The 16,251-nt window shown below is 43.6% G+C and overlaps 1 protein-coding gene across 3 annotated transcripts in view; it reads left to right on the top strand.

Annotated features, from left to right (window-relative positions):
• The window catches only part of LOC142583417 (cytoplasmic aconitate hydratase-like), a 244,026-nt gene that overhangs the window by 68,677 nt on the left and 159,098 nt on the right, over nt 1–16,251 (top strand). For all 3 annotated transcript variants that reach the window (XM_075693876.1, XM_075693874.1, XM_075693875.1), the window contains one exon: nt 11,215–11,331. In XM_075693876.1, coding sequence (XP_075549991.1) covers nt 11,215–11,331 — 117 coding nt within the window. The remainder of the gene's footprint in view (nt 1–11,214; nt 11,332–16,251) is intronic.

Here is a 16,251-nt window from a genome sequence, read left to right as displayed (position 1 = left end):
TCAGAAGCTCAATACGGATATTCTGCACTGATGCTAAAAACTGCAATGTTACCTTGTCAATGTGTCTTGGGATAAAAACAAATGAGAGTTCAGTTTGTGAGTCGGGGCCACATCTTTCTTTTTATGGTTAACTGATACGTGTGTTAAGGAAATCTGCGTTCGATGACTACTGCTTATTAATGATTGCAGTACGGAATGTTTGAGGTAGGTCTCAGGCTTGCGAATACAGCAGACCTCCGCAGCCCGGAGAAGTTCTCAAACCCAAGTGAAACGTGAGAAATGAATAACTACCAATCGGACCAAGTTGGCTTTCTTCCAACAGCCTTCCAAAATTTAACGAATGTTTTCTTTTGGGCAAAGTCACTTGTATTAGTATAAATGCATGACTTGTAAACAAACTGAACCAGTTGTAATGGAATTTAGGTGCGTGCACAGTGTCGGAAAGCAACCTAGTGGCGCTGTGCACAAGTTTCAACTTGAAAGCTGAAACGAGCCCTGTTTACTGTTGCTTTTAAATTGTTGCGAGCAAATTAACTGACAACTCACCGTGTTGAATAAAAAAAAAAACGGCATCTTCTGCTTGCATTGCTAAACTAAAATAGGCTATGACAACGATATATCGCCTCGCAGCATAACGTGGGTCATGATCAACTTCGGGTCTTCCGAGTTATTTATCATTCCTGCTACTGTGCCTACGAACGAAAGTACATTTGTGAGAATATTCCTGCTGCTTAAAGCATTATTAACACTAATGCTGAGGCAGAAAGCTGTATATTAACAAGACTAAGTGAAGCTTAAATGCACATCACTATAATTTATCCAAGTACTTGCCTAAACAAAGCACGCTCCACGATTTGAAACACCAGCAAGATATTGAAAGCAATGTTCTGCTTACTGGGAAGATAGACGGCCCGAGTGAAGTGCTTTGAACAAGCCGGTATAGTGTCAGTCGTCACCTTTTCCCAATGCAAAGTTACTTGTCGAAGTCACTCTCCGATGCACATTGTCTGCTTGTTTTACGAAAATTTGAAATGATACACTGCTGTCATTCCACTGTGATGACACATATAGTGGTATGCAACAAGTCTTTCAACATCTGTATTTTTGACATTTTCGGGCTTGTGCACGGCGGCATCACGACAATTTGTGAACTATGAGGCATTCAGCGCATGCTGTGATAGGAGGCCCTCTTTCACTTCAAGCTTGAATCTGGATGAGCTGTTTCCCTGCACTGCCGCTAGGGGGCGGGGGGAGCATATAGTTAGTTCCCAATAGTAATTATAGCAATTTATAATTGCTATACTATGAATTTACCTGTTAAAACGTTTCACTGTGTCCTGAATTTCAGCATTCCGGAAGCAGACAGAGACATGATGCAAACATATTAGAAAACGTTTATCTCAAGCACCCCAAAAATAATTACTCCCATAACTAGCTATAAAGTAAAGCCTCATTAAACTGTACCTGCTTAAACAGTAGTTTCGTTTTAAAAGTAGTAAGGTCAAATCCCCGACTCAGCGGCCATTGAACACAATGCGTTTTGTATCCACGTAAACCGTACCAGGTTATTGCGTACAGATCAGTTAACACGTAGTGTTTCCACTTTTCGTCACGCAATCATGGCGGTGCGTCGTCACCATTGGGGGGCGGCCCGTCAAAATAACAGGCCTCAGAGATCGAAACAACGGCCTCCAAGTGCCCTGTGCATTTGCGCCTGAAGCCACATCAACACCAACATTATTTCAACATTGTAGAAGAAAAATTGGACATTGTTCGTGCTATAGAACTTGGCACTAAAAAGTCGGCATTGGCACGAGACAGGGATCCACTGTCGACTACGGTGTGTGGCGCTTGGAATGCGAAGTTGCTCGGCAGCGCTGCTGCAACCGTGAAAAGATGTAGACTATGAAGTTTTACTTTTTGCCATCGTTGCCTCAGTTGTTGCCAAAGTGTCAGCTAGCAGCAGCGATGAGGACGGCACAGAAAGTGACAGCACGGGCGATTCAGGCCCGGCAGTGGCAGAAGTTGTGCATTATGTCAGCCTCACGAATGCAGTTGTTGCGACGAGAACAGCACCCCACAATGAAAAAGGCGCCTCGCGACTTCTGCAGCGCTGCTGCACCCATGCACAGAGAATATGCAGTGCCAATGAGGAATCTGCCATATGAGTGTTTGCCAAGAAGAGGGGGGCTGGCTGAAAAGCTGGCTCGCAGATTCTGTAAGTTTGAGGCCGCTGTTGTCGCTGCTAGGCCGCCACGGCATCAAACAAAACACTTTCATTGCGTGAAGTGAAGAAATACTGCATGTCTTTGCCCTTTCATCGCACTCTCTCTGGAGTTTTGTTTTTGACAGGTAAGTGGGCCATCTCGCGCTATTTTGGTTAAGTAGCACTACTGTTTAGTACGCATTGTTTCAGAGCTCTGGCCAACTACGGTTTAACGAGGTTTCGCTGTATACAACAAAAACTAACTCTACCTTAGCTATGTACTGTTCGTTGATTCGACTAATCAAGTAACAAGTAGCCACTAAGAATCGGAACATTCTTACTGTCACCAGTAACCCGCTGTGGTTGCTCAGTGGCTATGGTGTTGGGCTGCTGAACACGAGGTCGCAGGATCGAATCCCAGCCACAGCGGCCGCATTTCGATGGGGGTGAAATGCAAAAACACCCATATACTTAGATTTAGGTGCACGTTAAAGAACCCCAGGTGGTCAAAATTCCCGGAGTCCTCCACTACGGCATGCCTCATAATCAGAAAGTGGTTTTGGCACGTAAAACCTCATAATTAAATTTTTTAAAAATTTAACTGTCACCAGTAGTGTCACACGTCGGCCCAATGTGTGGAGTAGGACGTTGGCCTGCGTGGTTTTGACGCGGCATAGTTGTTGACCTCTGTTGCGGGTCATGAGGTTGTGATCCCCTGCTGAGACCAGCGTGGCAGAGGACACGATCCTGGCCATTCAGGCGTTCTGCCGCTGACGTGGCCAGGTGGTTGCCTCCATGCCACTGGGAAGTAGCCGGTTATGGCAGCGTGGCGCTAGACCAAGGCCGTGGAGCTCTACCAAGGCACTGTAGCCAGGGCTCAGGAGCTGGAGCTGTTGCCAGCCAACTCTCAGACACGGTCTCTCAGGTCCATGGTCCTCGAAGCCACTGCTTCCCATCTCCAGAGCACAGCTTGAGATGCGTCTGCCCTGCTCCTCTTCCATGTCAGCAATTCCCCACTCAGCAGCCTTCGCTTTCTTTCTTCTCTGCTCCCATACTTCACGCGCTTAATGCATCATGAGTCCAAAAGATGCTCTCTTCTTTGTTTTGCCACCCTTTGTCATCTGTTTCTTCGCATGTATCTTCGTGCCTCTTTCGCCGCATGTGTTTAACCCTTTCACTCGTGACACACTGTCAAACCCTTGACATCACCAGCTCAATTTTGTCTCCATTTTGCATCGCCATATTAAAACACTATGCAATGGGAAAATGACAACACACATCTCGGGTTGCTTCGGCTCCACCAGCTCGACCCACATCGGCATGATTTGAGCCAAGTGAGCATGCCAAAATTTCCATCAAAATGCCCCACTTAAAGAAGCTGCTTACCCAGGCCAAATTCCACAAGTGTAAACGTAAGCTTGCCGAAGTCGCAAATAGACAATGTGTATTGTGTGTGACCCAGGCTGCTTGGGCTTGTTGCAAGTCGACATCTTGTGCTGCAGTGATTCACGTAACGTTTCGCATTACATATAGAGTTGAAGGCACACTGAACCAAAACACTTAATAAGTTGGAACAGACAAAGCATTGCTGAAAAACTATTGTCGGTAATTTTGAAATATTCGGTCTATTATTAATATTATTATTCCTTTATAACAATGATTGTCCTTGCATTAAACTGCTTGAATAACACTTTTTCTTTTCATTGTGTGCATTTGGATTATTCTCTTGCCATTGTATAATGCTACCTAACAATGTTTCATTGCTGTTGCTAATTTGTTTTCCTTTATTTTGTACAGAAATTTTGGAAAGGGTGCAGACCTTTGTCAAGCCAAATCGATTTTGGCTTTTTGTCTGTGCTGCCTACATCATGTATGAATGTGAAATAAATTTGATTTGATTTGATTTGATTTTACAAGAGAAGTAAGTTTTTGAATTTTACGCCGAATCCCCAACGCCAGTACGTCATTGTGATGGCACAGATCTCAAGCATCTTTCCATATTTAGGCTGTGTTGGCTCAGAAAATGCTCCCGAAACTAGCCATGTTCAATCTGTGCTCTTTAGAACACAATGCGTCTATGCTGCCACTGAAGAATTAATAGGCCCTGGAAGACGCTGTCAGAATCGATGACGTAGCTGGTGCATCGCCACCCTATTATTGTACTTCTCTTCTGGCTTACCAAGTGTCTTAATGTGGTAAGAGTGGTCTTTTTATATTGTAGAAAGGTAATTTGCTGGTACAGAAGAAATCGTCTTTCTTTTTAGTGTCTCTTTAATGATTGATTTTTTGGACATGCCCGACAATTTGGATGCCTTTGTGGCACTGCCACGTATCCCATAGAGCCGATGTATAAGAATGTCTGAAACTTCAGACTCTGAAACCCTTCACTGGCCACTTGTTCAGACGTATTTCTGTGAGAATATATCCAAAACACCTTTAAGTGAATTCACCACTGCCACTATTTTGATTATCTTGCAGCTTCGAACCAGCGCTCTCGCGCACCAATCCACAGGCAGTCGTAGTAGCCATTCTGTGCTATCGCAAGGCCTAACATCTTCAGCATTCGCTATCAAGCTTTCTGCTGTTTGGTGCCATGTTTTTCACTTAGAGGATTCACCGCAGTCTGCAATTGCGCTGACTCCACCTTCCTCATCCTTGCTGATGGTGTCAAAGTGTAAACAGCATGCCAAGGTTCTGGAAGTCAGCTTCGCCGCAATACAGTGGTGTTACGCGGTCAAGTACAAGCAATGTATTGCGGTGAAGCATACCAAGAGTGCAAAGGGGCCACTGTCGCAGGACACAAAATGGGTTCCTTAGTTATACGCGCCATCTCCTGTCATAGTCTGAGCACCACGGCGCTTAATACATGTATTGGCAGGGCTTTAAATTTATTTCTGCGTGGCTGTGGTGATTTGAGCCTTTGAGGGCATTTAAAAGCATGTATTTATTTTCTTTCGACGTTTTTGTGGCCCCTAGGAAGTTGCAAAAAGTTGTACGTTGACTGTACATCAATTACAATTAAGTGTGTCAAATATTTTAGTGACTTCAGATCGTACATTTTCCCAGTTTGTACATTTTCTAGCGTTTTTATCTAAACATATGAACGAGGTTCTATTGTATTTGTATTTACCCAATTTTAACAAAAGAAAAGAATGGTCCGAAAACTGCCTATGCAGTGCATTCAAATATGAAAACAATACCACTTTCATGGCATTTGCAACAGCCTACCTTGAGAGTCAGCCTAGCCAGTGTCATGGACATCATACATATTTAACATGTTAAGCTAGAGGCAACAAGTCGCGTCACACATTTTTGCCATTATGGAAATTAGCATGCATCACACAAGAAACTATTAAAGTGGTTTACATGTATAGGCTTGGGCCACCACCCTGTATGGAATTGTTCAATACATGCGGAATATCCAATGTGCAATGGACTGTATAGAGGACTAAATATTGTGATCCTTAGACACCTATAAAGTGTTCTGAGTAACGGCAGTGGGCACAAAGTTGTGGTGATGCTTATACACATGGGAGTACCAACCATTGTGGGTTTGGCTTTAGCAAGCCACAGCACCATGTTGCTTCACACGCACTCATACCGCAAGGGGCAGTGAGCTCTGCGCTAAAAGTATTGCACTATTGTCTAAGTCCAATTGGGATAACCAAGGGCTGAGAACAAACGAGTTGAATTCAAGAAAGGCCCGACTGGAGGCTGCCTGTTTGGGTTGCAAACTGCCTTTGTCACTTGTGTTGGTGTCACTTGGTCACCATCACACCTGAGGTCGTGTACATCAAACTACATCACGTTAACAAAGGGTTAACCAGGGTCGCCGATTGGGCGAGTTGGTATTGTATTCTAAAACTGGTACAGCCTAACATACAAAGGCTCGGCTTGTTTCTTCCTTTGTATGTTGCCCTGTACCCGTTTTAAAACAAAGGGTTGGTTCGAGCAGCACCCAACACTACACAAACACCCAGTCTCAAGTGGCACAGGAAGCGCCACGATCGAAAACACTATGGGCACTGCTAGCACATCACCGCAGAAAGATGGCTCCTCGTAACATGCCGTGAAAGGAAAAGTGTCCCGTGGCTTCTCTGTACTCTCGCAATGACCATAGGGACTGGGTGCGAAAATGTAGGCAATATCTCTGAGCGTTAGCCTCCGATGAATGCGGCTCGATGTAGTACGATCATGCACAAGCAGTAAGCACTACTTTTCGGCCACTTTGTCTAATGTGAAGTGCCCCAGCCTGTGTTAAGTCTGATGTTAAGTTCAGACGGTTCATTCCGAGTTGTTTCCCATCCTCCATGCACACTTTGTATGGGGCCACAAGGCTCAGTGTTCATGTCCCACATATAGCCTTTCCCCTTTGGAGAGAATCTATATTTCTGGTGCTGCTACGGTGAACTTGAACAGAGATCTTGTAGAGAGGCACCTGCTGCGGTGGCTTAGTGGCTATGGTGTTACGCTGCTAAGCAGGAGGTTGCAGGATCAAATCCTAGACGTGGTGGCCTCATTTCGATGGAGGCAAAATGCAAAAACACCCATGTCCCATGCATTGGGGGCACGTTAAAGAACGCCAAGTGGTCAAAATTACTTTGTAGCCCCCCACTATGGCGTGCCTCATAATCAGATGGTGGTTTTGACACGTAAAACCCGAGGATCTAATCTAAAGAGGCATTCTGATGATATGGCCCATTAGGTACTGTAACGGCAAGATGCAATCTTGAAGTAGTGGATCTCTCTAATTTAGAAAACCTGGTCAGAACTGATTCTCTGACGAGGATTTCTAAACTTTCTTCAGCTATTTCTCTGCATGGTAGCTGCACCTAACGTGGTGGTGCAGTGGCGTCTGTGGTGCTGCGCTGCTGAACACAACGTCCTAGCCGTTGCATTCCGATGAGAATGTCAAAATGCTTGTGTGCCATGTGTGGGGTGCAAGCTAAGGAATGGTCAAAAGTAATCCTTAGCCCTTATTACTCGGTGTGCAATTTCAGGGCATTAATTCCACAATTTAATTTAGCTGAAATTGCTCTTGTTTTGAGGTCCATGTACCCTCCCAGGATCCATGCAGAAACATAATTGACCACTAATGCCACACACAGGCATGCCGAGTCAGAGGGTCGATGTGTTCTCGCAGTGATGCCTGTATCTTCGAGACAATCAAGCCTTCTTTCAGGGAAGCATGTCTTACCCACCCCATGGCATCTGCAACTGGCCTGACTCCTTATGCTGTACCTTCGCTTCATCGGGCCAATACCCATGAACAGCTCCAGGAACCACTGCTAAACATGGTTTAGCAAGTAGGGGTGTGCAAATATTTGCAACTTTCGAATAATGAATCGAATAGTGTGCTGTTTGATTTGGTGTTCGAATTGAATAGTCACTGTTCTTACGAGGGGCGTTCAATAGACGTTTCCCTTACCCACTTCCTGTGGACAGAGAGCAACGAAACTTTGCAGATTTATTAGTCCTTCTCTACATAGGTGCCACCCAGGCACACACACTTCTCCCATCTTTTTATGCAACTGTAAACACCTCGCTTGTAGAAGTCGACAGGTTGCTCCAAAAGCCATGTTGTGACTTCAGAAATCAGAGTCTCATCATCTGGAAAATGCTTGCCCTTCAAATATTACTTCATTGTTCGAAAGAGGTGGAAGTCTGATGGTGCGAGGTCAGGTGAATAAGGGGGATGCGGTAGAATTTCAAAGCCGCAGCAGCGTGCTTCCATCTGGGCAACATGTGAGTTGTGAACTGGGGCATTGTCTTGCAGAAGGCAGACACCTTTGGTGAGCATGTCACGTCTCTTGCTTTTGATGGCTTCCCGCAATTTCCGCAGCAGTGAAGCATAGTATGCCCCAGTAATCGTGGCACCCTTTGCTAAGAAATCCATCGGGACTACTCCGTGCTGGTCCCAAAAGACTGAGCATGACATTGCCCACCGAGGGCTGGGCGCGTGCCTTCTTTGGAGGCGGTGAGTCCAAGTGCTTCCATTGCATCGACTGGACTTTAATCTCCGGATCATAGTGATGGACCGAGCTTTCATCCTGTGTAATCAGTCTGCTGAAAAAGTCCTCCTGGTTTCCATGGCACGTGGTCAAAAGAGCCTGGGAGCATTTGACTCGTTCCTGCTTTTGGAAAGGTGTGAGCAGCCAGGGAACCCAGCGAGCGGATACCTTACGCATATGAAGATGGTCCTGAATTAGTTTTTTCAACGGACCCCACAGTAATCTTGACATTTTGGGCTAGATCTCGAACGGTTATGCGGCGATTTTCCAAAATGGTCGCCTCCACTTGCTGGATGGTGTGTTCATCGATAGCAAAGTGGGATCGCCCTGCAATTGGAGCCGTTTCCACTGTAGTTCAACCACATCTGAATTGACGATGCCAGTTCTTTACTACCTCATATGATGGGGAATTGTCCCCTTAAATCACTTTTATCTCATTGAACCCTTGGAGTGCGGCCTTTCAAGTACAGGAACTTGATGACTGCTCTGTATTCCACGGCATTCATTATCACACCTCACACCACTTCAGCACCTGTAAAAGAAACACCGTTATTAGTTCGGAGTTACACATTGGCACGTGACCTATAATGACTTATGTCATTACACATGCGCAGTTTCAGCATCCTGCAATAAATAGAAGTGAGGCGGGGGAAATCTTTATTGAACACCCCTCGTAAATGCTATTATTTTCTGAATACTTTTGAAGTATTTAGATATGTCAACTGCGCCCAATTAAACATAAAATTGGAGCAAAAGTACGATGAAATTTTTATCCCTGTGGACCTAGTATATATGTACAAAGCATGAGAACTTGTGTAGTGTAGCAGGCTGCATCGCTTAGGTAGCCATACTTTACAGACTATACAGTAATCATTAGCACTCCCTGAAGGGTCCTGTGCCTGCGAAGAAGCTACTTGTTTGCCCCTAATGCTTTATTTGTGCTTGCAATAAACAATGCTTCATAACATACCATGTGTAATGAAGAAGAAGAGCACAAGGACAAGGCCAGCCAGATCGTCTGTTCCATGCCTGCAGTGCAACCAGTGGGCCAGCTGGATTGCCAGTGCTTAGCACAAGTGTGAGCCGTTTGGGCAACCAGCTGTTCCTGCTCTGCATCACCCGCCTTCTCGGTTATGAACAGATGCTATCTGAACTGTTCAATACACCCTATTACACATGTAGTAGCACAAACTTAATAACTTTAGGAATGCTAGTGTGTCAACATCGCTTTATACTAATTGTGATAGCGGCTGTTCATCATTCAAAAACTGTTCGATATTCGAATAAATTTAACTTGCTTCAGGCACTATTCAATGCGTATTCGATTTGGTCTCAAAAATCACTATTCGCACACCCCTGTTAGCAAGGCCTCGTTCACTGTCCTCACTCTGTCCACCAGTCCAAAAAATTATTTTCATGCCATGCAAAACACTGGCTGGGAGCACATTTCCAATGTGGGCTGTTTCACTTCCACCATAGCTGCACTTTTGTTGGCTGTGGCTGCTACTTCATTCTCGGTCCTTGAAACAGTCTGCACAGCAGTAGGTTATGCTCCCCATTGTCTACTCTCACGATCACTAGTTGACCTGCTATGTACTGTAGTTGGTGACCCCCAGTCAGGACGTTTAATGTGGATATCCTGTGAATATCTGCAACACACCAAAATCTCTGTCTTCCATCTGATTGATGTCTCAATATAATTAACATTGATGTGCAGTGAAACAGCATGGATACTTTCCTCACTGTCGCGTTTTCCCGGCTGCTACATCGCATTTTATTTCTCTTGTCCTAAAGCCCATTGTCTCCTGTGTATTATGTTCCGATTTGATACATCGCCATTCTGTAATGTTCCCGCATGTTATGTTGGACTGGAAAGCAGCGGTCATGTAAATTTAGCGTTACAGAGGCACATTCTCTTGCACGTTGCTACGAAGACAATAAATGTATACCTACTCATGGTTAAGCCATGAGTAGCCATCCCTGCCCGTTGTCCCACCCTGAAATGCCAGAAGTACACGATCGTTAGTCCATCTAATAACTGTACTGTAATAACTATACTGTAATAAATGTACTGCAATAATATCTAATAACTGTACTGGCAGTCATTCAGAGCCACTTCTGATATTGCTGTGGCAATTTGTTACCTTCCTCACTGTTGTGTTTTCCCAGCTGTTACGTTTCTTTTTTTCTACAGTTCCTTGTTAAATGTCTAAATGAGGTTCCACTCTAGATATCAATATCCACATGTAATGAATAGATGATTATAACGAATATTTGATATTACAAAAATATTGTTGTGTCGGATGTGACTTCATTATAACAAGTTTGACTGTATTCAGTTTACACTTAGTTCCTGTTATTCATCTTCAGCTTGCACTGTACAACTTGCGTGTCACACTGCCCCTGAAAGTGATGCATGCTGTGCTTAAGTACATTGTATCCCAAAAGGAGTTGTGCTCTAACCATGGCAACTGAACAATCATTCTTTTGTTCTGGTGCAGTGTGCTGCTTTTTTATTAAGGACTCAACTGAAGGAGGAAATGTGCTGCCTTTTTATTAAAGACTCAACTGAAGGAGGAAACAACTTCACACTGATTTTTTTTTTTGTGTAAAGTGGCGTGAAAACAAAGACCAAACTGCAGCTTTAGAGGGCTAAGTGAGTTGGGATGGGCTTACGACTGGTGCAGAAAACACTAGAGTCGAGAAAAAGGAATGGACACGTAGAGGCTCTTCCATCCTGTGTTTTTACACCATTCGCAAGAGTGCGGAACAATATCTTGCCAGCTTGGTGTACTGAACCCTTTGATAGTAAAATATTTTTGCGCGCACCATTGACAAGGACACAGTGAAGGGGAGACACGAGCGCTGTCCTTGTCAATTGTGCGCGCAAAAATATTTTACTTTGAATTCGTACCAACTCGCCCAACTATCAGTTCTGCTACTGAACCCTTGTTGAACTCGTCCCGTGTGCTGCCACTCTGTCTCCTGTTTGTGCAGGTGGTTGAACTGGACCTGGCCACCGTGGTTCCCTCGCTCAGCGGACCCAAGAGGCCTCAGGATCGGGTTGCCATGGAGACCATGCAGCAGGACTTCCAGCAGTGCCTCTCCACGAAGGTGTGCACTCCTCCTTGGCTGCTATGTCCAAGCACAGCTTGGAGTTGAACTATGGGCTTAGCATTGTGTAAATAAGAATCATGGCACCATCTGTCATTGTTTAGGGAAGACCTGGCGCATGCCTTGTTTCAGCATTGCAATCAAGTGTGTCGCCACCATTCAGGAATACCCACAAATGAGACATACTTGATATTTTTCTGAATGAAATGAGCTAGGAATGTGTGTCCAGAAGTGTTCCGAATTTAGACAAGCTGCCAGTTTAGCCAGAAGAGTCACATACTCCTGGCACCCCTATGTTTTCTTTTCGTGAAACTGCTAAGTTGTGCTACTTTTCCAGGTCAACGACAACTTTCCAATTTATGTAACAGCCTACGCCTTGCAGATTTTCACAGAATACATTGTGCTTTTGCATGTTCTGACAGTTACAATGTTAAATTAATAATTTGATTTTGCCCTACCACCTACTTGCCTCCGGTTTAGCTCATTTGGTAGAATGAATGCTTCAGACTAGAATGAGTTCAATTACAGGTTTAAGACAAATGATTCTTCAACTGATAAATGTTCCTGAGAATCCAGATTTGATTGTCTTTGTAGGGTCAGGCTTCTTTCAAAGTGATGACTGTACTTGCGGACAGCTTCCTCTGGCAATGTAGCAACGAGAAGATCCATGCTTCTGCACATGTTTTACTGCACCAAGTAGTTCGGTGGAGTTGGACAGTGCTTTCAGTTTCTTGGAACAGTTGCTAAATTGGTGCAGCTTCCACTTGCGACGGTTTCACATTTGCTCACACACCAGAGGAGAAAAGTAGGAAAATAAATCAAGTTTAACAGTAAATTGTGCATTTTGTTAGAGTTTGCTGTTGTAAATAAGGCATTTACATTTTCTTTTCCCCAGTTTAAGCTAATGTGGATAAAAAGTGGGTAATTTTTTCAGGAACATTCCCACTTTGTGTGCTGTTTGCCTCTGTAGGTTTCCCTTCATTGCAACAAAGAGTAGTCTGTGAGTGTAGTATGTTGCTTTCTTTAGTTAGCTATCATGGTGGTGGGATAAGCTGATTAAAGAATGGGAATGAAATATAGTTGACCTTTCTTAATTTGACCCTGACGGGATCAACGGAACTAGTAGAATTATCCAGCCAAACAACGGACATTAAACAACGGACTGAAAGAATGCCGGGACACGGCGCCAAGATCCTTCAGTACTTTTCATTTTATCATGAAACTTCCCCCAAAAGCTTCATATAGGGACAAAAGGTGACACCAGAGACGCTGGCATAAGTAGGTGAACAATCTCCAGCGTCAGATGGTCGGGCTGCATGATCATACAAATCTTTCGCGAGGAAAGGTGCCTCTCTCATGTTTATTTCAGCATGTTTGTAGAGTGAGCGTGCAACGGGGAACTTTTGGAAAAAAAATTTAATGTGCAATGCATTTGTGTTTAAGTTACACACGGCACCATTTTATGATTGACATGGTCCCCTCCCCCACTAGTAGCCTTCCTTGTACAAACTTTCTTCCGGTGTCTGTATTTGCACTTTGTCTGATTAGTTAGTTGGATACGTCACTTACATCTGGTTAGCTGGATCAGTGTGTTAGATTAGTTGATTATCAAGTTAATTATATTTGCTTATTATAGATTAGTGAATAATTTTGTCATTCCAGCTACGTAACTTAGTTAATCAGTTGGTTAGCGTTGTTTGATGTGTTAATTTGTTTTGTTAATTACCTTGTAATTAGTTTATGGTTGAGTTGGTTTTGTTATTGTATCTTGTTGTGGTACTCATATTGAGTTAATGTAGTTGTTAGATTAGTTGGTTAGTTCAGGTAATTATTAGCTTGATAATTAGTTTACTAATTACCTATTTGGTTAGTCAGTTAGTTAGCTTTGTTAGTTTAGTAATTAGTTGGGACTAGTAATTTGTTGATAATTAGTTTAGTATAATTAGTAATGGTTTAACAATAATTAGTAATACATTCAATAATTTCAAAATTATTTTAGTAATCAGTTGGCTTTGTTAGTTTGAAGCGGAGGTTTTCTTATGCACAATTACATGAAAGTGCGATGTTAATTTGCTCTGTAGTCAGTTTCTAAAGATGGGGTACCCCATGTTTGCAATTTGAATTATGAATTAAGCCACTGTTGCGAATGCAATTGAACCTGGAAATGAAACAAGGCGTTGTAGTTGTTTGGAAATTGTTAACGTTTAAGTTTCTGAACAGTTTACACATACAGGGCAGTGATTTGCACATTTTTTCGACAATATTCACACGCCAATACAGGCAATCGTCCCTTGCACAATAGCAAGCATATGCTTAGAATGCTTGTGGCATCCGTTCGGCGTCCGCTCTAGTCCACTTTCTATTTGCGTCGGCGCTGCAGTGCATCCACTGCAGGCACTATATGAAGCTCTCCCACAGCGTTACGGGGAAGTTTCATGACCAGTTGAAAAGTATTGAAAAACTCCACCGACACTAATTAAATTTAAAATTAGCCTTTTAAAGTTAGCTTTGCCGCATCACTGTTGTGTTTTGCAGTGAAACACATTAAGGAGGAGGAGGTGACGCTGCGGGATATAGCATGTGTTTCTTAATTTATATATGCATATGAGCCATCTCCAGTCACAGTACGAGCACTGAGATGCCTAATAAGTTTACTGGCAGGCCCTCAGAGTTTTATGTAGACCCTCGCTCTTTTATTCACTCTAAATTTTTCGTTGACTTTCCAAGTTTCTTCATCTTGCCACCTTCCTTTTCGCTAGCTTCCCCACAACACAGATGGGTTTTCTCCCTTCTCAGTGTGCCGTGTGTGCAAGTGTGTGTAATTAAGGCACACATACTAGGCCCCATAAAGAAAGGGTCAGGCAGGGAGACACAATCTCTCCAATGCTATTCACTGCATGCTTGGAAGAAGCATTCAAGCTATTAAACTGGGGAAGGCTTTGGAGTAAGGATCGATGGCGAATATCTCAGCAACCGTTGGTTTGCCAATGACATTGTTCTATTCGGCAACAATGCAGACGAGTTACAACAAATGATTGAGGACCTTAACAGAGAAAGTGCAATAGTTGGGCTGAAGATTAATATGCAGAAGACAAAAATAACGATGAATAATCGGGCAAGGGAACAAGAGTTCAGGATCACCAGTCAGCCTCTAGAGTCTGTGAAGAAGTACATTTACTTCGGTCAATTAATTACGGGGAACCTTGATCAAGAGAAGGAAATTCATAGAAGAATAAAAATGGGTTGGATCGCATACAGCAGACATCGTCAGCTCCTGACTGGAAGCTTACCATTATCATTGAAAAGGAAGGTGTACAATCAGTGCATTTTACCGGTGCTGACATATGGGGCAGAAACTTAGAGACTGACAAAGAAGCTTGCGAAAAAGTTTAGGAACTCACAAAGAGCAATGGAACGAAGAATCCTAGACATAACCTTGAGACACAAAAAGAGAGCGGTTTGGATCAGATAGCAAACGGGTATAGCTGATACTCTAATTGACATTAAGAGAAAAAAATGACCCTGGGCAGGTCATGTAATGCACAGGTTAGATGACCGTTGGACCATTAGTGTTACAGAATGGGTACCAAGAGAAGGAAAGCGCAGTAGAGGACGGCAGAAGACTAGGTGGTGCGATGACATTAGGAAATTCGCGGGTGCTAGTTGCAATTGGTTGGTGCAGAACAGGGGTAATTGGAGATTGCAGGGAGAGGCCTTTGTCCTGCAGTGGACATAAAATGGGCTTATGATCATGATGACCGGGCCCAATTAACGATCTCGCATACGAGACATACATAGTGGGTGAAACGAGGACTCAAATCGCAACAGAAGTGTCAGAAGCAGCTTTGAATGGCTGCCAGTATGCTTATTTAGCATCTAGGTGCTTTTAATGTGACCAGAGATGGCACACACATGCGTGTGTAGTTAAGGAACACATACTTTGTCCTGTGACAGTGGCCCCTTGAATTTTTGATATGCTTCACCGCATAACAGCGCTGTATTGCAGTGAAGCTGATTAGTTATGTTTGAATTATTCGGCGAAGGCCAGTTTTGAGATTCAAACAGCGAAAGTCTGGGCCATAGAAATGTATGGGTACATGCCGGGATCTTCAGTCTGGAACAAATAACTGAAAAATCGGATTAGCTGGAGCCGAATTAATGGAAGTCAACTGTGTCAGCTCAAGAAGCATTGTACAAGTGTGGGGAATGCAGCCTGTTGGGGCACAGGTCGCAACAAGGTGCACATGGGATGAGGAGTCTTTACCAGCTGACTTACCAAAGTTTACACGTATAGCTTCAACTTAATCACCCAATGTGAAGTTTTCACAAAATTGCACTCACCTGCACTATCAAGCCATGTAGTGAGCACTGAAATTAGAAATCCTTGCAGCACTAGTTGACGTGTTATTTGCCCTTTGCAAACCATTCAGTGCTGCCTGCGCAACTTCCTGTCATGTCTGTAGCCAGGATGCCTAATAGGAATGCACTTATACTGTGGCACATTAAAGTGTGCATAAGTGTAATATGCTGACACAGGGCAACATTATTTATCCAGGCGTAAGTCACTGCAATTCTCTTTCACAAGAATTGGCAAGAAAGTGTCATCATGGGCTTGACCGCCCCATTGTTCTTTATCATGTTTTTCGTGTTTGTCGAACTTTTGTTGTAGGAGTCTTTAGAGCTGTTCCTTTTTATGTATGGAAGACTTCCATCGACATTGAAAGTTGGTTTGGGAAATAGAGGCTGTCAAGGTAGGTGTGGTGGTATCTAAGAAGACAAAGTTAGTGCTTGCTTCCACATTTTCTTCTATAAATGCAGTTGTCATGCTTTTGTTGAGGTGCTTGTGTTCCTGGCTGAAGTTTGTCAGGATCACCTTCGCTTTTCTTCCGTGCAACCGAGTGAATCCCCTTGCAATGCAAA

Source organism: Dermacentor variabilis, chromosome 5 (assembly GCF_050947875.1).
Source record: "Dermacentor variabilis isolate Ectoservices chromosome 5, ASM5094787v1, whole genome shotgun sequence".
Lineage (NCBI taxonomy): Eukaryota > Metazoa > Arthropoda > Arachnida > Ixodida > Ixodidae > Dermacentor > Dermacentor variabilis.
Note: the sequence above shows the minus strand (reverse complement) of the source record. Positions and strands in the feature narration are given on the sequence as shown.